General features: G+C 45.9%; 3 protein-coding genes and 1 long non-coding RNA gene across 5 annotated transcripts; 2 read left to right on the top strand and 2 right to left on the bottom strand.

Annotated features, from left to right (window-relative positions):
* Positions 1-4,023: 4,023 nt before the first annotated feature.
* Positions 4,024-20,471, bottom strand: LOC119167105 (uncharacterized). 2 transcript variants are annotated; one of them, XR_012884357.1, is made up of 4 exons: positions 20,454-20,471; positions 9,843-9,932; positions 9,523-9,751; positions 4,024-4,255 (listed from the first exon to the last, which is right to left on the bottom strand). It is a non-coding gene; the product is annotated as an uncharacterized LOC119167105 (long non-coding RNA). The 2 variants fall into 2 exon arrangements; XR_005109167.2 differs by lacking the exon at positions 20,454-20,471 and having other exon boundaries at positions 9,843-9,950.
* On the top strand, positions 10,129-17,602 carry LOC119167102 (ataxin-3). Its single transcript, XM_037418526.2, has 5 exons — positions 10,129-10,522; positions 11,508-11,672; positions 12,575-12,711; positions 14,439-14,593; positions 17,165-17,602. The coding sequence occupies exons 1-5, from the start codon at positions 10,499-10,501 to the stop codon at positions 17,365-17,367; spliced, it is 684 nt and encodes a 227-aa protein (XP_037274423.1). The 5' UTR covers positions 10,129-10,498; the 3' UTR covers positions 17,368-17,602.
* LOC119168296 (transcription initiation factor TFIID subunit 10) lies at positions 18,615-19,570 on the bottom strand. The gene has a single exon (XM_037419700.2). It carries the CDS (start codon positions 19,380-19,382, stop codon positions 18,957-18,959), a length of 426 nt encoding a protein of 141 aa, XP_037275597.2. The 5' UTR covers positions 19,383-19,570; the 3' UTR covers positions 18,615-18,956.
* Positions 19,688-25,447, top strand: LOC119167104 (galactosylgalactosylxylosylprotein 3-beta-glucuronosyltransferase 3). The gene is made up of 6 exons (XM_037418527.2): positions 19,688-19,946; positions 20,021-20,100; positions 20,200-20,361; positions 21,437-21,721; positions 22,614-22,735; positions 24,563-25,447. Exons 1-6 carry the CDS (start codon positions 19,865-19,867, stop codon positions 24,855-24,857), a joined length of 1,026 nt encoding a protein of 341 aa, XP_037274424.2. The 5' UTR covers positions 19,688-19,864; the 3' UTR covers positions 24,858-25,447.
* Positions 25,448-25,800: the final 353 nt, after the last annotated feature.

Here is a 25,800-nt window from a genome sequence, read left to right as displayed (position 1 = left end):
GGCCTTTACCTACAAAGGTGACCCCCCTGCTTCCTTCACGTCACAACACTGCAGTCAATAAAACAAGTTGTGATGATGTCATAGCCGCCATTCGTCTTTCGCCGGGTTTTTTCCAGCAGTGGCTCGAGAGTCTGTGGCTGCAGCGAATGCGTTTAAAGCTTTGTTTCGTGCCACTGCAGACCTGTTTCCTGTTCAGAGGAACTCCTCGATGCGGGCAGGGTGAAAGTGCATCACAGTACTGTGTGCTGACGTGGTTGAAAGCTGCACCCGCTAGGTGGTGATTGTTTGATAGTTGCACCTAGCGGCTTGTATTTGAAGCTCTCTCATACAGAAACTGGTTGGTAATAAGGAGCTTGTAAGTAATTATCTGTCGCACTGCAGCAAACGAAGTGCGTGTTGTGACAAACAGGCCCCCGGCAACACATTGCAGCAAAAAAACAGCAGGTCAAAATTTTTGTGTCAGTACCGCTTTCGAAAGGTACTGACACCAATATCTGGAGGTGTGTTGACACTGCCATACAAATCTCGTGTGTGTGTGTGTGTGTGCGTGCATGTGTGTGTGTGCATGTGTGTAGGCAGCCCTGAGCAAGTGTGAGGCTCAGCAATGCTGGCAAGATATTATGGGAAATCTCCCGCATGGGATGCGAAGCAGCAGCAGTCCCCACGGCGTTGACGCGGTTGAAACGGGCGTCGATGTGGGTGCTGGAAGAATGGTTTGAGGTGAAGCTCGGTGTAGCATTTACTCGCGTAAACGTTTATTTGAAACGCAAAGTCACAGGAGGTGGGTTAGGTTTCGTGTAAGTTTCATAACAGATAAACGAGCTGGAAGTGTTTCCACGCGACGTGCGGTCGAGCATTGCGAGCGGTGGAGAGTGTGAAGTGAGAGAGAAGTGTGTTGCGAGCGGGCGGAGGAGCTGGCAGCTTATGTGATGTGATTCTTGTGATTATTAAGTGAAAAAAAGGTAAAAGTAAGCCCTGTAACTGTCTCTCAGGGGGAGGACACCTCAACAGTAGCTCACGAGGGATTGGGGGCAAGGAGTAATTAAAAGGTATAGAGATAGAAAGAGGGGCAGGAGAGAGCGTGGTGCAGGGACAGTGACATCCAGAAGTAAGGAGAAGATAGGAAAGATGGACACAATCGCAGAAGTCTGAGGACGGGGCACCACTCAGTGAGAGCTCTTGTCAATCGTCAGGAGATGGCATAGGGCGAGCCAGTCGGCCAGAGCTGCGCTGTCGTGGGAGATCGCGGGGGCACAACCGATCGTCGCGCTGTGGCAGACGAGCTGCGGGTGAGGGCGAGAGTGACGTCAGCGCACAACTGCGAAAGAAGCATGCGAGGGTAGCGTGACAACTGCGAATTAAGCATGCGAGGGCAGCGTGACGTCAACGCGCAGCTGGGGCGTGGCGTACTTGGCACTGCTCAAACACCTGCAGCGAGGGGAACGCGTTGAGGCGTGTTTGTACGGATGCACGTACATACAGCGTTACACACGTGAGTCAAAGAGGTGCTTTGCATCTAATATTTTGATATCAAAGTCAATTTCTCCGAGACGCAGCCTACAAACATCGATACTAGCTTGTAATCAGGCTACAGTACTAAATCTGGTGATTTCTCACAGCAGTGTGGCTAGTTGTGATATCAGGCACCAAAACTTCCCAAATGACCGCTTGTGCGCCTTCAAAACATTCAAAATGACCGCTTGTGCGTCACTGACAATGCCGTGGAGTCATAGAGATGTGACGATACGAGCTCATACTGTGTTGTGATGTCACAGTGCAGTAGGGAACCGAAACTAACTCTAAGAAACAGACTGTAATGGCTTTCTCAGGGTGCACTTATGCTTAGCAGTACATTTCCAAGGCTTTTGATGCAAAAAAAAAAAAGTGGCGATTGAAAGTTTTCGGGTCAGAGAGAGAGAGAGAAAACTATTGTGTCAGTACCTCTTTAAATTATTCAAACTGAACGAATAGGCCTATATTGACCGCGTGTAACTGCTTGAAATGGCGGTTTCACTGCAGCGTGCAGCTGCTATGCTGAGAAACCACCTTTTCAAAAAAAAAAAGATTATTGCACACCGCCTCAAACCCACACTCAAAGGGTAAAGTGTGCAAGTTCTCTCACCTGTTGTTGTTTTTCTTAGTTTAAAAGCGTGTTAAGGCTATGTGCGCCAAAAGTAGGAAATTTAAAACTTGGCGTTTTTTACCGCTCGTAAGTTGGGCCTTATTGCTTGATATACTGCTAATATTGTAATTTCCCTACTCATTGAAAAGAAAAATGCTATTTTTTATACGCGATGCATGCAATTCAAACTATTTGTATCAAAACTAATCGAACCTCAAATTCACTATTTGCCTATCCACGCTTTTTAGGCATTACAGCTGCCATTGTAAGTGCTGAAACAGGCGCGGACAGAAATTAGGCATGAATTAGTTTATCTGCATCCAATGTGGGTTGCGTTCAATTTTCAGTTATAAATGAAGATGCTTTGTGCCATAGAAATTAACAAACCTCGTTATCTATAAGGTTTGATAGATTGCACTGAATCGTTAAGAGTCTCTTTGCATTTCGTATAGTCTCCACGAAGAGTTTCGGTAGCGTGCAATTGGAGCCAATCATGGAGGACTTGCTTACAATGACAAAATCCAAGTGCGAAATGCATGATCTTCTTCATTTTGCTGACGAAACTTACTGCGTAGCTTGCACGGCATTATATATTCAAGAGTTCAACGGAGTACCGTCTGGCCAGTTAAAAGCATTGTTAAAGAACAGGTCACTGACCAACGTCAAAACAAAAACTGACTTTTGGGATCAGTGTTGATCCCTTGTTCACTATGGAACAACAGCTAAGCAGCAGGTTCCTAAGTGGAGTTAAGCACATGACACAAATTTCCGGAGTGCACGTGTTCCATTAAATGTGTTACTTGTTATTGTGTTACTTCCACAGATGAAATAGAATATATGGTTATTAATACTTAGCTGGTTGCTACTATGTAGGATGCAGTGCAGAATTCCGTATCTTAATGTGAATATGGCAAGCCAGGTGGTGAAGAAACAAGTGACGAATGAAAAAAAAATTGCAGACAGAAGTTCGGTGCAATGACATTTGGTTCTTGATGTGGAAGGGAACATACAAACTGTCAGCCAAGCTCTATTAGGAGTTCATTGAACTGCCACTGAAGCATTTCAGCAAAATAGTATCTGCAAGTGGTCATATCACTGTGAATCTCTTTAGAGCTTTTCAACAAACATTTTTGTTACCCGACGACATTTTCTCGTAGCATTTGACTGGTTGCCTTTAAACACCACTAAAACGCAGTTAAACAGCCGATTGCATGTAAACAGCACAGGAGCACTTAGTGATAATCAAGTGCTCTCGCCTACGATGGTCGATTTACTGGAGTGGTCGGCGCTCACTCTCCAGACTTCCACATTGTGCAAAAGAGCATAATGAACATCTCCTACAAGATTTGGCAATACTTGACTCTTAACACAAAAACTTCTGCATTTTGTAGTAGCTAAAGAGGCACCAAGTTGAAACAATCATTCCAGATTGATAAATGATTCCTGGAGGATTATTGCTTTCGTGACCATGGATTTATCATTAAAAAGCAAATGTCTGAATATTTCGTAATGAACTTTCCAATAAAACATCAGCACTTGAAAGTAAGCATGAAATCAATAATTTTAAAACGTTTTGTACTTGGGCCACACCAGCTCAATGCATGTTTCGTAAACCTTGCAATGTTAAGCGCATGGCCTGTGCAGTAAACAGTGTATGTCATATTTACGATGAAGAATCACATGGGCCCCAGAGGTTGTCAAAACCTGAAGGATCACGGTGATTTATTACCGGAACAAGAAGGTAGTGCTTCTACTTGTAAATCCTTTCTGTGTGTTTGACGAGAATTGTGTTACTGGCATTGTGCAACAGTACTAATAACATGCACACGAAATCCCTCGTCCCATGAGGGTTCCTTCAAAACATCTTCGCACATCCAGGTGCGAGTGGTATGGTAAACAAGTTTTAACTACAGATTTCAGGTTTATTCAAGTATGGATGTTTTCTTTCATGGCCACGGAGGCTTCTCGCCTGGCGCATAGTCCCGGCCGTAGAGCTTGCTTTTCCCCCGAAACCTGGTCAGGCTTAGGTTGTCCTCGTGGTCAACATACCATCCGATGGCACCAGCGACAGTCAACATGGGGATAGCGACGAAGTACTTTGATCTGCGCAACAACGTTGCCAGCAGTGTCATCCTGAAAAGGGAACATTCACCAACTCAGCTCCTTGCCAAACACTGAAACAAAAAGTTTTTTCAGCAAATTAACTCACTGGAAATGCTTGCAGCTCTTTGTGCCGTAAAAACCAAAATATAGGTCGACTCTATATTTTGGTTTAAAAAATAAGTAAATTGAAAGAAATTTTTAAAAATTGCGAAGTAACGCGGTGAACCCTTACCTTGACAAGTATGCGACACAACCAGCTGCACTGTGGTGACGTTTCTTTTTTTTATTTCAACACTAATCTTATGTAGTTAAACACCAGAAGGCCATAAAGTTCTGTCACTTAGTCTTGTCCGAACTTGAGTCCGACGTCTGTTTCTCACTAGTTAAGTCTCAGAGTGCATCGTCCTCCATTCCATCCAATGCGTTGCTGATGCAGCATTTGCGGAAAGACTTCCGCACCATTTCTTTCAGGAGACATTTCCAAGCTGACGACACCCAGCCACAAACTGTTCCAAGCGGTGGACGTCCTAGGCAGCCCAGCATTGCCCAGCATCCACTCATTGTAAAGCTCGCTCAAGCGATCTTTGAAGGGTTTATTGAGCCCTCCGTCCAGTGGCTGGAGGATTGTTGTTAGTCCCCCAGGGATCACAGCAACCTCTGTCTTGCCATTGGACAGAGTTCCCTTTACATCAGCCATGAGGTGGCCTCGAAATGAGTCGACCACCAACATTCTCGGTCGCTTAAAAAGCGCACCGGGTCGCCGATTCCACTCGAGCATGAGGGACTCATTCATGAACCTTTTTTCATTCGCTCTCACATAACACCCCGGGGAAAGTCTTCTTTTGGTAGCCCCTTTTTCCTGAAAATGATATAAGGAGGCAGCTCATTTCCATCAGCTGTACACATGAGCATTGCTGTAAATTGCGAATGCTCCCTGCCCGTTGTCGAGAACTTGACTTGCTTGGATTCTTTAGCGGTCGCAGTCCGGTTTAAAGGCATATAAAACAAAATTGGAGTTTCGTCGGTGTTGCCCATGTGTCCCATCATGCAGCAATGCTGCCGATGAAGCCCGATGGCGAAGCGCTGATACTCGACTAGCTTGTTATCAAAACCTTTGGGCAGTTTTTGGCACACGGAAGTACGCCAACTCAGCAAAAAGCCCTTCCGCTTCATAAATCGGTGCACCCAGGATGGCAAGCCCTTGAATTGTGCCCTCGTGAGCCCAGAGTCGCGTGCTGTCTCGATAGCTTTCACGTGGATGCACTCTGCTGCCATGGGCAGCGACTTTGCATGCAGCTCCCGGACGAATTCGGCAAGTAGCGCTTTCAGTTCGTGGTGCACTGCAGTCCGTCCACATATGAAGTTTTTTTTCTTTTGGTTGCTGCAGGATGTGATGCACTGCTACTGGCTCCTCCAGTATAGGACGCTTTTGTCTTATGCACCGAATTCCCATTGTACCGCCAGGTTGCTGTGCGCTTTGGCATACTCGATAAATTTTTTCTTAAATCCTATCGTAAACTGCCGCCGACTACCACTCATTTCCGAAAGAAATAGAAGAAAGAAAACAGCATACTGACAAAGATAATTGAAGCAACATGGCGTTGCTAGTACACTATAGGCCTTGCCTAGCCTTGCTGTAGTGAACTATCTGGTTCACTGTAGCCTTGTCCAATGACGCCGCTGCTGATGCTCACGATGGCAATGGAGGCTTTTGACTTCAGCTGTCCATTGTTGCGAGACTTCCACATTTTTTTCTGCCGATGACCGGTATACAAGACGAGGGTCGACTTTTTATCACGTTTTTTAAAAGAAAAATTCGACCTATGTTCCGGTTTTTACGGTATGTTCCTAGAACATTCTAGCAAGTCTGCCTACTGGTGTATTACAGGGTTTGCGTATAAGGTATTGGAAAAAGTTTAAGCAAAATAGATTTATTAGAGATATAGCTGCAATGCCTGAAAAGTTGTCAAGGTATCGCCCATGAGCAATGACACACTTTTGCTTATAGCTTTTTCATGCCTCAAAGGCCTACCATTATGTGCATTTCAGAAGGTCCTAAATAGAACGCTAAAGGCAACTATTAAGTCGACGTTTATTGTTGGAATTGCGGTCTAGATACCTCGTAGTGTTACTGTTGTGACAAAGAATTGCTTATTTTGAAATAAAATCCCGTTTTAGTTGTCCGCATTGTGTTCAAATTACTCGCCTCAAGCAGAACCTCTCGCGTCATTGTTGCCATGCACAACGTTGCCCGGCTTTACTGCGCGGCCGCCGACAATAGTAACAGCAGAACGAAAGCAGCGGGAGCCACAGCAGCAACAACGGTCATTGAACAATTTCCTGCCATTGGCTCCAAGATGGCAAATGTGCTTGGTTCAATTGGGCCTTGCTAGATGACACGACCTGTCCAGATTAGCCAGGCGAAAATTGAACTTTTCAACCACTTGGGCCATTCTCCATAGTAACTACCGGCAGTTATTTTATTACAAGCAGCATTTTATCACGTTTCTTGATGCACGGAAGGTATTAAGTGCAGCTGGTTCGATTACTAGTGATTATTGCAAGCTTTAGCTCTGACGTGATCGGGACCATATTGAGAATGTCGTACTGTGGCACATGTGTTCTACATTTCCCTCAATTTCTCGGTAAGTAGGGCACTCATGTTGATAATATTGTCGTTTCAGATGTTGTCATACCTTGAACTTTCAGTCTCATGTAAATTGTTATTCAACTTGAGTGTCCTTTTAAAGAGGTCCTAAACCACCTCAGACATTCTCGTCAAAGATTTCAAGCAAACATGAACATTTTGCTCGGAACGCCTTCATGATCAATGATGCCACACGTGACAGCACCACAAGCCTTGGGTGCGACGCAAATTCACGGAAACAATCCCTTCTCCTCTCCGGGTTTCTCAGCAATGCGCACTACATCAACATGCTGCATCTGTGATGCTAACGGCAATCAATGCTGCAATTGGTTGAACAAGACCCTACGACTTCCGGTTGGCATGCAAGCAGCTGCCCGCGCTTTTTGCTGTTCTTCATATTGTAGCCCACATGTGCGCACTTGCGAATCGGCAACTGTGGCCTCTAACTCAAGTTTCAAGTCAATAGTGTACCAACAGTTGTGCCTAGCGAACTGAATAAAAAACACCGGGCAGCAGAAAAGCATGCAGTTGAGAGATGCACGGTAGCCGGAAGTGGACACTAATTCGATAATTCGAAGAGCGCGTCGGCAATGTCGTATGTCACACGAGATCGGGAGGGGCGCTCGGTGAAGGGCAAGGTAGCTTTGGGAGAGAAGACCAGCCGACGAATGGAGGGTAGCGAAGGAAAGAGTGAAACGAGCGATCTCCGCTTTCTGATTATCAAATCTGTGCAACTGCGCTACTACGGCACCGTTTGAAAAATCTTTGCGGCGACGTGTTTGTGGTAGACTTGCGAACAACTACAACATGATGTTGTAATTGTCCACAACTAAATTTCATCCTCGGGGTGGTTCTGGGTTCTTTAAGGGTGTACTTACAAGCTTCTTCGAATGTACCTGGGTGGGTACTGTGGTGGTGTAACTTCTTGATAGGATTTCACTTTTGGGAAAACGAAATAGTCTGCTAGTGCAGAGCCCGGGCTGTACGGGGGTTGGGGAATAATTCAGTGCCGTTAGTCATCAGACCAACACAACATCTGAATGTCGAGTCGCTGTCCGATTTGCTAGATTTCGCACTTGCACAGTCGCTCGACACGCGTCCACTAAGACCATGATCGAGCCTGAATTAACACTCACAAGCAACTGGCGCTAGGCTGGTCTCAATGGCCACATCTCCCAACAGGAGCATCCGCAGTGTGAACACGCTACGATGTACAATCAAGTCAGGAAAATGTTGTTCCCTATATTTTTTTGCGCAGATCCAGTAGCATCAGCAATACGCTACCAACTTAAGTTACGTTACCAATGTAGTGGTCTAGTTACTTGGTTCGGCACTCTTACGCTCTGCATGATTCGATTTTTGTCTGATAGCACAAGATTCCTGTGCGACAATTTTCAAGCTACTTTTGTGAAATGTGTGATTTTCAGCGGACGAAAGCACGAATTGATGCGAACACAAGCTTTAGGCACAAAGAAAAAGGGCAGTAGGGGTGCTGTTCCTTGCGCTTAAATGTTTTGTTTATAGAGGTGCTGGCCGCCAGAAAGCATGTTTATAAGCAACAAATGATGACCTCATTGATGCTACTGTAAAGTGTGTATTATAATGACTACATGTACAAAATGTATTGTCCTCACGTGAATTCAAATGCAACATTAAATTTTCTAGTATAATGACTGGTATGCGTAATTACTAGAGATAACCACATAATGTGGCAATACATTTAAGTTGTACCGGTAATGTTGGCTCTAAATTACGTGTACGAGTTTAAATTACACCAATATATCTAGAACTGAAGACGATGAAAACAAAAGTATGTGTGTTACTCGGCCATAAATTGTCCTGTTCCAATCCGCCAGTACTGAAGCTGCGGGCTAAGTTGTCGATTACAATGAACGGCTGCACACACTGGGTGAAACAACTAACTCAGAGACCACGAACCCTGGAACGTGCACATGTCTTACCGTGTTGATGTGTGTCGTTTCACCCTGTGTGCACGGCCACACGCCGTTATGACAGCATACGACGCTATACTGATGGTGACATGACTGACATAAATTCGTGCCCAACAGTATGAAGTAGTAACACAACAGGGTCGAGTATAGATATCCTAGAGTCTGTATCAATATTCTTTTTTTTTAGTGTTTGCAACACTGAACACACACACACTAACGCAAAAAGTTTTTTTTTTTTATATATAAACCGACCACATACTCCTTTTTACCAGCAGTGACTTAACTGCTGAAACCCTTGGGTCCGCACCTAAACTACGTAACGTTCATTCGCTCCGACTGTACTACGATGCGCATTGTAGGTTTTAGACGCCGATAACATTAGTCTAAATTTTAATGCGCTAAAATAGGGACGGCAGTGCACAAATGTACCAGACAGAAGAATCAACACGCCACCAAGCCGGAACACACGCGGCGCGCGAGGAACTGCGACGAACACAGGTACGCCGCAAGCTGACGCGCAGCGGGCACATTTAGCGGCTGCATAGCAGGACACAACACATATTCTCAATTGGGACTCGCATGAGAAATATTAGGGCGCGATTTACGCAATGCCTGCCGCGTACTACGTGCGCGATTACGCGGTAAACCTGATTTTGACCTCCGGTTTAACCTGCACGGCCACCGAAGGTAAGACCCACCTGAATCGTTACTGCGTCCTTGCCGCTCACTCGGAGATAGCCTTGCTTTTTTTCCACCGTTGGGTGCGCGAGTAATCGGCGTAAATGAGGTAGCCGCTGATGGTCGGGAACAGGACGGTGGCAGAGTATCGCCCACAAAATTTGAACACGGGCCTGACTTTGTCCAGCAGGGTAGCACCAGCAGTGACTGCCATAAACCAAGACGCTGAGCTGCTCCTAAAAGCCGCTCCTGAAGGGTAGACGAATGAAATGCAATGAATAACAAGATTGCAGTCGTATTTTTTAAAAAAACACGCAACAGGATAAAACAACACACCAACCCCAAGTTTCTATGCCGTGTGCTTTACCTGACCTTCGCTCGAGCTTGTCCGTTCCTGTCTTCCGAATTGGCTTGACTCGACTGTAGTGACCTGTGAAAAAGACTTTTAGCTATTTACGTATAATCACTTCGCAAATTCAACGTCTTCAAATCGTCAAAACGCGTTAAAACAACGTAATAAATTTTGTTATTATTGACTAATGTACTGAGGAATTCGCAACAATGTCATTGCTTGCTGGTGCCCGGTAACCTGGCGCGGCGCTACCGAAACCGCAACTCGGAAAGGTGGTGATGTTTACGTGAGCAAGAATCTGCGACGAGATCGCCTCGCCCGAACGTGCCCCATGAAGATCGTCACGCGAAATTGATTCGTTCTCCGCACTCATACGTGCCTTGCTTACATTGGTGTTAGACGAACGGCAAACTTGCGCGTCGGTGTGTGCGTGCCCGCGCCACGCCTTTTTTAATTACTACCGACCACGTGAGAACCATCCGCCTACTCAAAACCAGCGGTGCCGGAAAGCTCCATTTTCGGACGGTTAAAAATGATCATCGGACATTGCGAAAATGGGCACCTGTGCTGCTGTGAGCCGAGCTAGCCCTGTTCGCATAGCCGCCTACGATTCTTAGTGACGTGCGGCTGTGCCCCCGTTAGGGATGGAACGGATATTCCACGAGAAGGTGAGAGCCCGAATTTTGCGTCGGTGAATGATAATTTCTCTCAAACGCGGTCTTGGTTTCTAGTTTCGCCTTCAGTGACTTCCATGTTTAAACGCGTTTACGGGGTTCACTTCGCTGCTAATTTACGCGTCGCCGCTGGATGTAGGAACCGAGTTGTTCTGAATAAAATAGCGATCGAACTAGAAATTAAGGTAGAAACTGTGGCAAAACAACGCGAGGAGACACCGACGTCTGTGCGTTTCTTGTGCGCCCTTGGCGTTTGTGTTGTTCGTTCACGAGAATAAATGAAACGCTAGCAACAACTTTTCGTTAATGTCTTTTGAACTATCTGTTGTGCTTGCTGTCAAAACATGTCTCATGCTTCGGAAACCTAGGCTCTTGTTTGGTGAAGCGTCACTTTGGAAACAGACGCACAACGCGAACGTTGGAGTTCGCGGCGTATAAAATAAGACTAATGCTTTTGCAGGATCTAGCTACGATATTCGCGACTTCAATACAATGGTACAGTTATAATCGCGTTTGTGTGAGTGTGCTAACGCCAATCGACACCGTGGGTGCCAGCTACTCCGTCACCGCGGTGCAGATAGGTTGGACGACCAGAATAACGGGTTTGTTAGGTTGTTTTAGAGATGATAGTGGTATCCGTAGCTCTATAGTTTCAATGGTCATGCAGATTATAGCGGTATCAGTAGCTCGTGCGTTGCAATCATTGGCTCTGTGTAGTTATCAGCTGTATGCAATGTTTTCGTTGTTGGATTAAACGCGGTGCTTTTGTGACGATAGTTATAGCGCGAGCGCTTTCGTGTCCTTCTTTCGTCTTCGTGTCCTTCTTGTCTTTTGTGTTCTTCTTGTCTCTGTGTCGTCGTTTTGTTCTCGCGCTCTAACTATCGTCATACCATACCAACTAGCCCAAGCTGCCACACTTCTAAGGTGCTTTCGTGCAGTGACCTGCTTTTGTCTTTTTTTCTCTCTCTTTCTCAAACAGCAAGAAGGCTCGCTGTGTGCCCAGCACTGCCTCAATGGACTGCTTCAGGGCGAGTACTTCACTGCTGTTGACCTGGCAACGATTGCCCAGCAAATTGACGAGCAGGAACGCGAGACCATGGCCGAAGGGGGCCTGAACAGCGACGACTACCAGCGTTTCGTGCATGTGAGTGAGTTACACGTGACCCGACTCGTATGCCGATGAAGGCGTGCTGACGCCCGTTTTCCCAATAACAGACTTTACACCACCATGTGAACCTCAGCGTTCTGTGCATGCGCACGAGTTAAAACTTGAGCCAGCTGTCGAAGCGTTACTTATGCTACTTTTCGAATCATGTCACGCCAGTTTTTATTTGTGTCACATCACCATACAAATGTTCGGTCTACACATGCAGCTTGGAGCAAGTGTGAGGCTTAGAAAATGCTGATATTTTATTTTTACGTAAAAGGCTATGGTATGAATTCTGGTGACATCATGCACTAGTGTGGCTACTTGTGACGATGTAATGCACCAATATGTACAAAATATCCACTGGCATGTTGCAATGGAGAAACCAAGGAAACGTCACGTTATCTCTTTCATGAGCATGTGGATCACGTTTACCATATTAAGATGTCAGGGAACAACAATACGGAGACTAGCTTATAAAAAATATGTAATTAATTTTTAACAGCCCATTCGTATTTTACACCACCATGCAAATTACCAGCAAGTTTTCTGGGCTCTTGACAGCTCGGCCTCTGATTAGACACCAACCAACGTGAACTGAAAATTTTCGTTTCATTGACCACTCGAAGTTAAAAGCAAAACTTTTGGGCTGTGTCAACTTTTGAAAATTTTTCATATAAAATTCAAATGGTGTCCTATTAAACTTAGGATCTATTTGCATATGCAATATTTCTTGGATAGTTTATGCACGTCTCCAAATGTCAACCAGTTCCCAAATAAACACCAGAGCCATGCGAGGGCATCATAAAGTAGGAGCTTGCTCTTGTAAACTAGCTCTTCTATCATTCCCGGCTCATTGTGTGACACTGTGCAAAAGGTTCACTTCTCTTCGAACGCAGCAACCATCGGGGAACCTGGACGACAGTGGCTACTTCTCTGTGCAAGTGATTGCCAGCGCACTCAAAGTGTGGGGCCTCGAACTTGTGCCTTACAGCAGCACTGATGCAGTGGCGCAGGCAGCCCAAGCAGATCCTACGTAAGGCTAGTAATTAAGCCTACGGTTGCAGGTTCTTTTCTTTACATATTTTTAGAATATCCACTTCACCAATCATTTTCGAATGTCGTTAATAGCTATACTGGTTGGCTATTCATGTGGGAGACAAAAGGGTTTCATAGAGCACGTTTATTGAGGGTGTATGTGGATAGCTTCAGAGGAGTCGCAATGCCGCTCTGTTAATAGAATAGGGGAGCTATCTGACTCGTACAAAGAGGGTTTCGTAAAAGAAGGGTTATGACACTTCTTGGCGTAGTGGCAATTACGTCGTGTTACAGTACGGCTTGTGGGCCTCTATGTTCGCAAATGAATCTGTGCCTGAAGGCCTCAAAATAGCTTGGGAACATTTATGGGTGGCTTTGTCAGAACATTTTCTCTGTAAACTGCAGCAGCCACTGCCAGCAAAACAAGAACAAGAAGAAATGCATTAGAAACAGATGCATGCTTAAGAATCTCTCGAAGTACTTGATTTGTCAGTGCCCAAACTCTAAAAGGGACGTTAAATAGAAAAAACGGTTTGCACATGTATAAGTAAATTGCCCTTCCTGAGTCACAAAAGTGCCACCCTTGCAATGGGCAGGTAGGCTCGGTAGGTCGCAGAAGGCACAAGAAGAAAATAGTGGTGGCGACTCCGCCGCAAAAGTTTCTGCATTGCCTCCGCGTGATGTCCTACTTTCTGAAGGAATCTGCAAGGGCTGTACATCGTAATCGGTTGGCATAAATGAACTACGTTTTGTTCTGAGGGAACCAGGAACTTGACCGACAAGTGTCAGGAAAATATTGAGCCAATTTGGCCAGAAAGTAGAAGGCTTTGGAATGTGTGTCATCGCATTGACACCTGTGTGCTGTGACGTACGCTTCAAATTCAGGAATGAAAGTTCAGCGTTCATTTTTTTTCATTCATAATGGTTGGAGAGTTAACGAGGATAGCGTTTTTCAACAATAATTCAATAGCATAATCTGATATGGCATTTGAAATTAGTGTCCCTTTAAAGGGGCCCTGCACCACTTTTTGAGCATGGTCAGAAAACGCCGCCGATTCGTTGTAGAGGCTCCCAACAACACGCGATCCAAATATTATAGCACAGCACTTGGCCTGTAATTCACAATAAATCATCAGTAAGCTAAAAATTGCCTTCTCTTCGCTCGACAAATCACGGAAGACGCTCAAAAATCACTTTTATATAGCCCATCAATCAACCATTGGCTGATTTGAAAATTGCACGCTCGGTCGTTACAGAGACCGCTGCAGGAGTCTGCAACTTTTACACGCGTGCACACACGATCACACTGGAAAAGCCGCACATCCGAAAAAAGAAAAAAGTGCTCAAGGTGACGAGGCGCGCGTTATGTGTGTGTGTGTGTGTTTTTTTTTTTTTTTTGCTCCTGCCATCCCTCCCTGCTTAGCTTCCAGTGCGTTCGTCGGGACGAGAGAATGCAATCGCAGTATGCTACAAATCTTGGCAACTCCACTCGCTCTGGACGGATTTTTGAAATGTTTTGCGGCGTTGAATTCATGAGGCAATAAGCTCTTTCAGTGAATTCATTCCATGGTTACTTGAAAAAGTGTTTGAGGGCCCCTTTAAAGAAAAAAACTCTAGGCTTGTCTGAAAACTGCGCGATAGCGGGCTAGTAGATGCTGTCTATTACTGCTCCGGTATTGTTGTGCTGCATTCGGATCATGATATAGCCTGTTCCACCACTTGCAGGCAGTCGACGGCCTACATATGCAATTACAAGGACCACTGGTTCACCATCCGCAAGCTGGGCAGCCGCTGGTTCAACCTCAACTCGCTGCTGTCGGGGCCGCAGCCCATCTCCAGGACCTACCTCGCACTTTTCCTCGCTCAGCTACAACAGGAAGGTAATGAACCTACACACTCGGTTTTCAACCTAAGAAGTGTCTGCTCTGCCTATGGCATTTACTCAAATCAACTAGAGGGGACGCTGGCAATGCGATCGTTCAGCCACTATGCAGATGATGGGTATGTATGCAAAGTTGCCTAGTCTTCGTGCTTGCAAGCTTCGAACGCACATGTGGTTTTGCTCATTGTTGCGATTCTATTTTATTTTGAATGAAAGATCAGACCGTTGGGAATTTTGTGACCAGATTTGAATCGATAAGCCTAAAAGCTTAAGGCCGTGTAGAGAGACTGCTGAATATTTGCTGATTGTCGTCTCGTGACAAGGCGGCTCCAAGCCACGCGAAGCCAAAAGAACGAAGATTAGATAAATTTGTGTATTAGGTTCATTTGTACAGGGCGCTGTACAAATGAATGTTTAAGGGAGCATTCTATATCAATTAGAAATGGAACAGGGTCTCATTTACCCTTCCACTGTGCTTCGTGTGGCTGCACGCCGCAGTTCGATCGCATGTGACTACTTGGAAGGAGCCGGGATGCGCTCGGGAGTTACTCGAAGCCTTTCACATAAGGAAGAAAGGTGACTCGTGCGTCAGCGTGCCTTCAGTTTTGCTGCGTAATAGAGAATTCCAACTGTTGGATCTAGATGTACTTTAAATGGTTGCTACGAGGTGTCTGTCAGTCCTTTTTTTTTGCTGTTTTTTCCTCGAATTTTTTGCGCAGGCTTGGGTGTGTTTGGTTTTTTTTGAACGACTTTGCATCAGGCATATCTGTTTTTGCTGGTTCCTAGATATCATGATTGAAATAATCGTTTATTACATCATCAAAAATGTTCATGCCTGCACGTGCGGTGTATGAAATGTTCTGCGCATGTCCTCGAAGAGCCTATATATTAAGAATGCTTCATGAAAATAAACTTAGTTGTGAGTTGGCGCTCTTTCTGTCTCTTCTCGTTCTTCTCATTGGCAACCTTGCGCCACGTATTTCAACTTAATATGTACCAACTAGCCCAACATTACGTACTGTTGTGTATTACCCATCGTTCCCATGCTGGCTGAGGCACTGTGTGTCGCAGCTCCCACAAACACTTAATTCCCGAGTTCCATCTAGTGTACATATAAGAAAATATATGGCTCTGCCCAATGCCATCGCCGTCCCACCCACAGAGAATATGCATGAATGCTCCATCTAGTAGTGCTTACTCATTTTCATGACGTCAAGCACTTCTCGGGCATTTCAGATGGTTGACTTCCCAATACAGCCTATGTGTAGCTGGTTTTGGGTCGGAAACTTGATCATCCTGGTAAATTTCATCGCAGATTTGACCCAACGTAATACTTTATGTAGTAATCACGAACCGTTAAAGGGATGCTGAAGAAGATTTCCAAACAAAGCAAAAAACTTAGTTCTGGAATCAATAGACACAACTTTCATTCCAGGCAGCAACTTGAGAAAAATCATTCATTTAATGCATTTTTAACAAACTGTCACGTGTAGCAGCCTTGCCATGAATGACAGGAGGCGACGTTTGGTGCCGTCACATCCACCCGAAATGGGCAAGCCAGCAACGCCAGCCTTCGCCCGTGTCTCTCAGCTCGCTCATCTCCCTCCTTTACAATTTCCAAAACCAGTTTGTACAACACCGGTTGCAAACAATGCTTCTGGCTGAGGCAAAGCATCAGTGCTTTTGTGGAAGGGTTAAGTGGAATGAATAGAGAGGTGGAGAAAAGAAAGAGGACAGGAACTCGTGCACCCTGCGTGCACCTCGGCGATTGCGACGTCACGGCTCCCGCTTGCCTGCAGCCACCACGCGCTGACAGTCCACTTAAAATACAGCCAACTGTTAAAAAATATGGGAAATCAACTCTGTTTTTCAGAACAGTCGCATCTTCTGTGTAGAATTGCAGAGTTTCGTCAGGTTTTCCAATTTTCGTTCAGTATCCCATTAAATGAAAACCAGCTGGCACGGTTAACCCCTTGTCACTAATTCAGAATTACAGGATCCACAGTTCTGAATTATAAATATCGTGCACCTTATTCACTTGCAGATAATATATTAAACTCGTAGCTTTTATTAAAATGCTCTGTTGAAACAACTTGAATGTATCTCCCTTTTTAATTGTTTCAATTTATAGCTCTAATTTTTATATTGCTGCCGATTGTTATTCAAAAGCCTTCATTTTTAAATGCACATACTTTTTTCACTCTTTTCTTTTACTGTTAGCAGCTTAACTTAGTCCTTCTGCACTAATTCCGTATAATTTAGCAGGCATGCCATGGCTGTGTAGGTGGTACCTACATTTTTTATTGGTACATTCTAAGCAATGCTACGACACCGTTATTATACCACATATCATTGTCTTTGATACATCTGTTCTTGCTGGAAATTCACGTGGCGGATCATCAAACGCAGACAAGTTAAGGTACACCTAACACAAACACCGTTGTCTTTTTCCTTCCACAAGTCTGCGTTACACTTTGCGCTGTTTCAACTTCCACCACTTATCCATGCCAACTCGCCGAAATGCTTGCTCTTGCGAATGTCGTATGGCTTTCCTTAATACCCATCTCAGGTTACTCCATCTTCGTGGTGGTTGGCGAACTGCCACAGTGCCAAGCGGATGACTTTCACGAGGAAGACAGCGATCCCGACCTCCAGGAGGCGCTGCAGCAGAGTCTGCAGGAAAGCCAGCAGGCCAAGACGCCCACCGAGGCGTCCACGCTCTCGGACGACGAAATGCTCGAGGCCGCCCTGAGACTCTCCATGGAGAGCTGACCGCTCCGGTGCATCGAAAGGACGAACTATGCAACGTTCTGCGTTACATACACCCCGTTGATTTTATTTGTAAAACATGTTGACGCCCGCGCTCCCAAGGTCAGACCGTGCGGCTGTGTGCAACGAACTGAGAAGGTGCCACAGGAGTGCACTACACCAGTGAAAGTTGTTCTTCATTGTGCATGTACTGCAATATGTTAGTCTCGAGCCCAAATAAATCTATGCAGGATCATCATTCTGTTGAAACATTCTAAGCGAACTGGTAGCTATGTTCTTGTTTTCAGATGGAAAAGTGCAGCGATAGCATGGGTGAGCCCAAAAACCACTGTCACTGTGTTGTCCAAGCCAAAACTACCAGCTCGGGCAACATGCATGCACAGTGTAGTACCTCTGCCACATGGCCACTTGTAGGACTACTGGAAAAAAAAGCTTTGCCTGCAGACACAGGACAAAGTAATCTTCACTTCACAAGCAGTCTTTTCTGGAAACAGAGTCCGTCGATCTCACTCATGCCCGTAATGAAGCAGCCTTGAAACAAGTGGGCGCCAGCAATTATGAATTGATTAAAAATAATTTGATGTTTACTTTTCCGGCACTTGCACTCAAAATGAACAAAAATTTTCTTGGTGGTGTAACAAACCCTTTCATGTTTTATTTTCTTGTGTGCTCTTGTAAGCAGGTTGACAGGGTGGGGACTATCCTGTCTGTATGCCTAGCATGTTGCACGCTTGGACACAAGAATCGTGCACAGCGTCATAGCATCTATGGCTAACGTTACTGACTGAACGACCCCGGGCACATGTGAAGAGCAGCGGCTACAATTGTTAGTGGGACACTTGGACTCGATATATTAATACATACTGCCTCTGTTCTGAAAGCTAGTGTCCCAATTGGGTGGCGAGTTTGCAGCCGAATCCCAAACAAAATTCTGAAAAAGAGATTGTCAGCGCCGCGTGTCTGTGAAGCAACGCTTCCACGTTGAAAAGCATTTCCGCTCTGTAAAAAGAGACTGCAAACGTAAAGCACTTTTTGCATTCTTGTGCGATGTGGGTATAAAAAAAGATTTGCACAGTCTGCAACTAGCCCATGTCCTGCAGCAAAGTGTGGTAATAAACCAGAGGTGGCCTGGTGAGTTTTTCCATATCCACATTGGCACCGATATATGTTGAGGGTACCTTCATGGCTATGAAACCCCGTTTTCGTACTTGCTATAAGCTGCAATTACGTAGAAAAACAGACAAAGGGAATGTCCTATTACCGCATTTATTTTGTGTAGATCACACCCCGAATCGAAGTGTGTTGCCATTGCAGGTCATCACCCTTGCAGTATTTTCTTTTAGCCTTCACAATTTACATCTTACAAGATGCGCTATACGGCGTGATTTTTCGAAAGCGGCTGCAGCTTTTTTCACAATTCTATATACATCGCAGCTCGCGCAGCATTTAACGCCACTGGGCTTCACGATTAGGAACACTCGTAGACATCTGCCAAGTACCGCACCAATCTCTCACACTTCGAACTGGCACAACACCGCGTCACCGTCGTCAGCGTAGTGCGGCGGCCCTTCGGCGGGCCAGGAGGCGCGACGTCAGACGAAGTAGTGCGGCTTCTTGACGTTGATGCCGTACTCCTGCAGCGCGGGCGTCAGGTCTTCCATGGTGAGCGTGTAGCGCTTGTCCTTGGTAGCCTTCTTGCTCTGTCCGGCACCGCGCATCTTGCAGTGCTGCAGAGCGTCGTTGGTGATGTCCGAGAGGAACTTCTGGGCCGCCAGGGAAACGAGACGGACGACGCGCGGGTCGCTGGCTTCAAGCCCGGCGGTGTTCAGGTAGTGCGCCGTGACGGCGTCGGGAAGAGTCGGACTGTAGTCCTCGAGCTGAAGCAGCAGCTCCGACAGGGACTGACCCGAAGGCGCCGACCTGCTCTCGGCCGTTCCTACCCCGCTGGCGGGGCTGGAGGCGCCGCTCTCGTGCTTGACGGTAGCCGTCGAGCTGGTTTGCTGCGTGTTTTCCGCCATGGCGCTTGTGAGCTGCTCTTTCTCTAACCTTTTCGCGAAATACGCTCGAACAGAGAGCGCCTAAACGTTTCTACAACAATTTTCAGTAAACTGCGGTGGATATTTCACTGGTATGAAGATACTTATCACGCTGGTTAAATGGGCCACAACCGCGAACACGATACGCCACCCACACAACAGCAGTTCTTCCGATCTCTGATGGCTGACGATGGCTTGCGTAACGGCCCCGACTCGACTGTTGCTCGACTCAAGAACTTTCTTCGGCCACGGCTAGCTGCCGACGCACAAGCCATAGCTAGCCTCTAGCCAAGCATATTGTGTTCAAGATGTGCCGCATTGATACTCAATTGGTGAAGTTATGTTCGCTCTTACTTTAAGAACGGACCGATGTCAACCCGCACGAACTTTGTACGACAGCACCGCAAACTCCCCGTGACTCCGCATAGCATTTCGTATCTGTCGTACTCATGTGATCGCTGTCAATGGTCGCCCGAGTGTGTGCCCGCAGCAGGTTCCTGACAGTAGCCGTCTGCTTCATCGTCGCGTGGCTAGTGGTGCAGTTGAGTGAGTTCCTTCGTCAGCTCTCGGCGCGCTGTAGCAAAGCGTGATCTGACACCTCGTTTTCTTCCGTTTCACAGTAACCACGCAGCAATGTCTCAATCAGAGCCAAACGTACGCGATATCGCGAAGCTGGAAGCACTCCTGTCTACGGAAAATCGTAAGCGTCCGTCTCCCTTTGCTTGTTTGTGTTGTGCGCGTATTCCGAGACTACTCTGAGGCATGACAATCCATTTTTTTTTTTTTCGCTGTTGTGCAGGTCGACAGTCTAGTGTCGTCAGCCGTCCATTCAGATTGCATTGCGGCGGTTGAAAAGCTTGCGGATGGTACACGGCAGCGAGTGATTTATGCAATAACGCCTACTTATGCACGTCCGGTCCAAGAAGCCGAGCTGACGAGGCTTTGCCATACATTTCGTCTGGTGAGTCGCCGAACGTTATTCTATCCGGGCACCATCATTCTGTTACTTTGAAAGAGAGAGAAATAGATGAAACAGAATGCGGGTAGTTTTACCTCCTGTATCGTGTCTCGGCGGCCCCGACGCAGATGACGAAGAAGAAGCGTAGCACCGCAGCCCGCCAACGGTGGCGGCGGGAACGCGGGGAAGCCGCCACACGACTTGACGCAGAGCGCCGAAAAGAGACGTCCTCCTCGTCCGAGTGCTCGTCACAAACTCTGTTTTCTCTTATGCAACCCTAGCGGTGCCTCTAGACATCGCTGCCGCGCGAGGCGCCACACGGCAACTTGAGTTAAAGCTGAACCCGAACACCACATTAAACAGGTCAGGTTCGCTACCCTAAAATTGTGGTGGCGGAACGTAGTAGAAAGATGAAAAGGAGAGAGGTAAATTTATTGGCAGAGTGCATGCGCACGATTGCTGCTGTTAACATCACAGAGCGACACTTGTTACAGCTACAGACGTCAAGGTTTCCAAAACAAGCGAGGTAGAACAAGCCTGTCCACAACCCTACATTAGGGGAAGGGACCTTAATGATGGTTAAAAGAATTTCATACATCCCATAGTCATAAGGAAGTACAATAACAAATCTGTAATCTCCTGTTGAAATGGCTTAATTATAAGGCTCATAATTTTTGTGCTCGTTGTAGCTAGTGCATTTTTCCGAGAACTCGCCAAACACCCTTACAAGTTTCTAAATCAGTTTCTGTGTGCACTAAACCATGGTGCATTTATACTTTGATCTAAACCTAAATTTTTTAGACACCGTGGGCAAATTATTAAGCTGATGCTAGTTTGTTTGGCTTGTGCTCTTAGTGACAACAGTGAAGCATATACCAAAATAAGCTTGGCTTGAAACTGAATGGCAGTGGTAGACATATTCGCAAGTTATTGCTCTGTGACAAGCAGTATGTTTAAGAGGCACGCTATAAGCTTAAGCATTATAAGAATAAAAATTTTATACAATAATATTACATATGAAATGCTTTAGACTCGAGCCAAATGCCACACTTGTTCCTAATCACTCCATCTTCCACAGGTTCCTCACTTGCACTGGATCGTTGTCGAAGATTCAACTGTTCGAACAGCTGCGGTGTCGGACCTGCTAGCTCGCTGCGGCGTGGCCTATACGCATCTGTATGCTGCTACTCCGGCAGATCGCAAGCTGAAGCCCGAGGATCCCAGCTGGCTTCTTCCGAAAGGTGTCCTCCAAAGAAACGAAGGCCTGCGTTGGCTACGAAACAATGCGCAGCAGCTGGATCCCAGCGGTGTAGTCTACTTTGCTGACGACGATAACACCTACGACCTACGTCTGTTCGAAGAGGTGCGCATGTGGAAACTTCTGGCAGTTGGTGTTTGTACATGATTTGGGCTCTACTTGCTCAGCAAGAAATGCAACTTCGAGGTTTGTCAAATTTGTTAAAATTCGACTCGTCATGCCGAACAAGCTGGTTCTTGACGTACAAAGGATGGGCTTTGGCTGGCAAAAACGAGTTTGCTGCACTAAATATTCGCAGTCACAGTTTCTTGGAGGACTGCAGGTTTTCAAGCGTGAAGCTTGAAAATAGAAGTGTTTCATACTTGTTTAACCTGTCAAAGTGCCATATACCAGTACCCCTTTTTGTAAAACAATGTGCATCTACAGATTCAAGGACAAACACCAAAAGTGAGAGCTTGGGGTGCCCACGCATGCATCTACAGGTGCACAGTCTTTCCGACAATGCCAGCTCAACTATCCCTGCAGTACCGCCTTGGCAACTTTTATTTATATTGAAATGCTTGCACATGTTGACGTTTGTTGAGTTTTGTGTAGTAATTCCACAATTTACCTGCTTTATATTATTTTTCGCTATGTTGCCTCCAAAGTGACTAAAAATTCTTTTTCACATATATGATCGCAATTCATGCTTGGGAAAACACTTTCGACACGAGCCACATAGAGACAGGAAGAATGCATGAGGTTCTCAATATTTGACAGTGTTATGTCAAATGCCATAGAGTCGCTGCAAAATTCTTTTAATGCCGCGAGTGCGAGAGCATCAGTGAGACAACTTCTTTACGTTCACTGACACACTTTGCTGTGTTCTCGACAGCATAGCCCTTTTATGTACTAGCAGCTTTCTTCTCTGCTAATCTGCAAATGGAATAAGATTATGAGCTATGCAGGTATGAAAGACACTCATCGAAAACTGACTATGTTGTGCATGTTTTTGCAGATGCGAAAGACCATCAAAGTGTCGGTCTGGCCTGTGGGTTTGGTAGGAGGTCTATTGGTCGAGCAGCCCATAGTTAAAAATGGCCGTGTTGTCGGCTGGAATGCAGTCTGGAAGCCGTACAGGTAAGAACTGCCACGTTTCTCTTCACGAAGAAAAGACCCTTAGGTTTCAGGTCAGAAGACTGGCCGTACAAACACAGAGAGAGAGTGAGAATTTATTAGAAGGCGGAGAGGTCGGCCTGAGCTAGTTCGCTCTAGCCTGCTACTCTACACAGGGGATAAGGGACAGGGGAAGGAAAGGAAAGAAATAACAAGACGGAACTCAAAACAACACAAATGGCATTTGTGTTGTCCCATGTTTTCTCTTGCGTCCGTGTTTGCATGCCAAGCCCTTCGACATGACTACCTGCCAACAATTCATTACGGCGTAAAAGTGGCGGGAAAAAAAGACAAGGGCAAGAAAGTGACCACCACAAGCGCTTACTCACAACTGAAAGCTTTATTGCTTGACTAGATAATATATAACATCTAAATTTCACGCTCGACTAAATCGCACGAATGGGCATCATGGGTGATGCAAAATAGGCAAAAAAAAAAACAAAAAAAAACACACCTCCTGCAGCACCCCCCCCCCAACCTACTACCTCCTTTCCTTGTGTAGTATCGCTTCCTTTTCCGACAAGGCCAAACAAAGATCACTAACGCACATAGAAGCCTACGTGTAGACATTTAAAGCCTCGACAAGTTCTTGTGTCGTGCGATCGCGGTGTCCTCCTCTTACTTTGCGCTACTTTTACACAATAAGGAATCAGTATCGTGACCCGGTGGTGCAAAGGTAGCGCATCTGACTCCAAGGAATCAGTACGAACCCGCTCGCCTCTCCATTTTGCTTTAGCTACCAAATAGCCCATCTCTCTATAGTTCTATATTTCGTGTCTGCATGAACTTATATGTGTCATAGTTCAGATAAGACCATAAGGACGGCACGTTACACTAGCAGCTCTTTGTTCACACGGGCATTGAATATAAACTGCACTGATGGCAATTCGAGTATCTAAAAGCAGAAGCTGCTGAGGCGTTATGTTAGTCATACCGACAATTGGATGTTTATATAGTGGGTGTACAACATGGAAGCTGCACAAAAAGTTATGCCAGTTACAAAAAAAGTTAGTCAGCTGACTAATTAATTACAGGAAAAGAAATCCACAAATTAATAACAGTTCTAAATGTAGTAGTGTTGTATGCATATAACTTCTAGATATGTGAGCAGAATCTGTGCTTGCCCACTAGTTTCCTACTAAAGAGCAATGAATTAGGAACTGTGGTCCTATTATGTACTGTGGCAGCCACGAGTGTGGCTGCGAATGGTTTGTTGCCTGCAAACTGGTTGCTCCCTACAAATACCGCAACATAAATGCAACCTTTCAAAATGATTGTGTATTCACACACACTGCACTCGTGTGTATTCAACTGCATTTAGAAACTGATTACACAGAAATTCAGAAATACCAGCTTTAAATATTGGCTTTTAATGTGGCAAACCAAGATATGAGAAGCACGTCTTGGAATAATTTCCTTACACCAAAATGCTGGTATTTGGATGGTTTTTCGTTTCTCCCGTTGGAACGCAGTCATTGTGGGCAGGAAGCAAATGCACGTTTTTGTGTTTGGAAGCACGACACCACAGCCACTTAGGCACCTTGTTGGATTGGGAAACTTGGAAAGATACATCATAATAAACAGCACAGAAATGTATGATGTGGTGAGCACAAAAACCAGATATATCCAGGGGTACCAATTGGTAGCACTGTACTCGAATGACCACAGCACCCAAGTTATATCTTTCATGCAACTTTTACAGGCAACAACGTTCTTGCTGTAGACTCTCAAAGCACGAAACAAGTTACGCGCAATATTTCTCACTTACCGTGCCACTTTCTTCTTTTGCAGGCGCTATCCTCTTGACATGGCGGGTTTCGCCGTATCCCTGCAACTTCTCCTCGACAACCCGGGTGCCCAGTTCCGGCTTCGGTTGCCCCGCGGTCAGCAGGAGTCCTATCTGCTGAAGCAGCTTCTGTCGGGGCCAGAAGAGTTGGAGCCCCTTGCCGAGAACTGCACTCAGGTTCTCGTATGGCACACCCGCACCGAGAAGCCCAAGCTGGATCAGGAACGACGCCTCGGCAAGAATGGACGTGCGAAACAACCCAAGCAGGCCGCTGTTGTGAAGCCACGCCCACAGGGATAGACACGCGAGCATGCCTCGTGGAGTGACCGAAGTTGTCGTACGTGAAAGCAGTGCCGAGTGGAACGTGCGGGATCCCCTGGCCATAGTTCTCTAATAAGACACTAGAGGGAAATCTGGCGCTAGTGTCTATGGGAACTGTAATGCGCTGCGCTTTAGCCAGCATGGGAAAAATGGGTAGTAGATGGATTTGTCTAAGCTTCATTCTTTCAGCCCCTTTCGGCTAGTTTGGCTCCGTGTGGCCGACAGCTGTTTCGTCGCAAGACGAAGTTCAGCCGACGCACAGCAGTTCCACGTCACCAACTGAATTGTTTAGGCTCACCGAATCAAACAGGCTCACGAAGTTCACATTGATTCATTCTTTTATCTGAAACAAAAACCAAAACACAACAATAAACAAAGCAACAAGTGCGGTCAAAGCTGCGAGCACAAAGATTAGGCAAATCGATGTACTGCCCATACGCGCCTGACGACTGGCCTCTGTGCTTGACTGGCACCTGGACTACCTTCACACATACTGCATATATTTGTCCTAGTCCTACTTTGCTTTCTTTTACGACAGTTTCCTCAACAATGAGAACGTTGTTAGCCTACTTTCTCCTTGTCCTCATGTGTTTGTGTGTGCATATCAAATAAGTTGGCATCCCTATATGGCTGAGAGGTATAAGCACTCATTCAGTTTCGTAAGACATGCATGCCTTAAGAAAAAAATTGAGTATTGGGGGTGGGGAGCAGGGTATTTCTACGTCACAACTTTATTTGATTGTTATCTGGCTTGCCCACATTTTAAAATATTTTTTCGAAGAGACTCCTTTGGCTATCTTTTCATATGGTACACTATGTCGCGCCAATATTGCACTCACCGTTCATTACTGGGAAGTGCAGGGACCTTAGTGGAAAGTATGAGAGGTTGACGATTATAATTGTGCGGCAGAAATACTTCCCA

Source organism: Rhipicephalus microplus, chromosome 6 (assembly GCF_043290135.1).
Source record: "Rhipicephalus microplus isolate Deutch F79 chromosome 6, USDA_Rmic, whole genome shotgun sequence".
Taxonomy (NCBI): domain Eukaryota; kingdom Metazoa; phylum Arthropoda; class Arachnida; order Ixodida; family Ixodidae; genus Rhipicephalus; species Rhipicephalus microplus.
The sequence above is the reverse complement of the archived record's forward strand: the minus strand, read 5'-3'. Positions and strand labels throughout refer to the sequence as shown.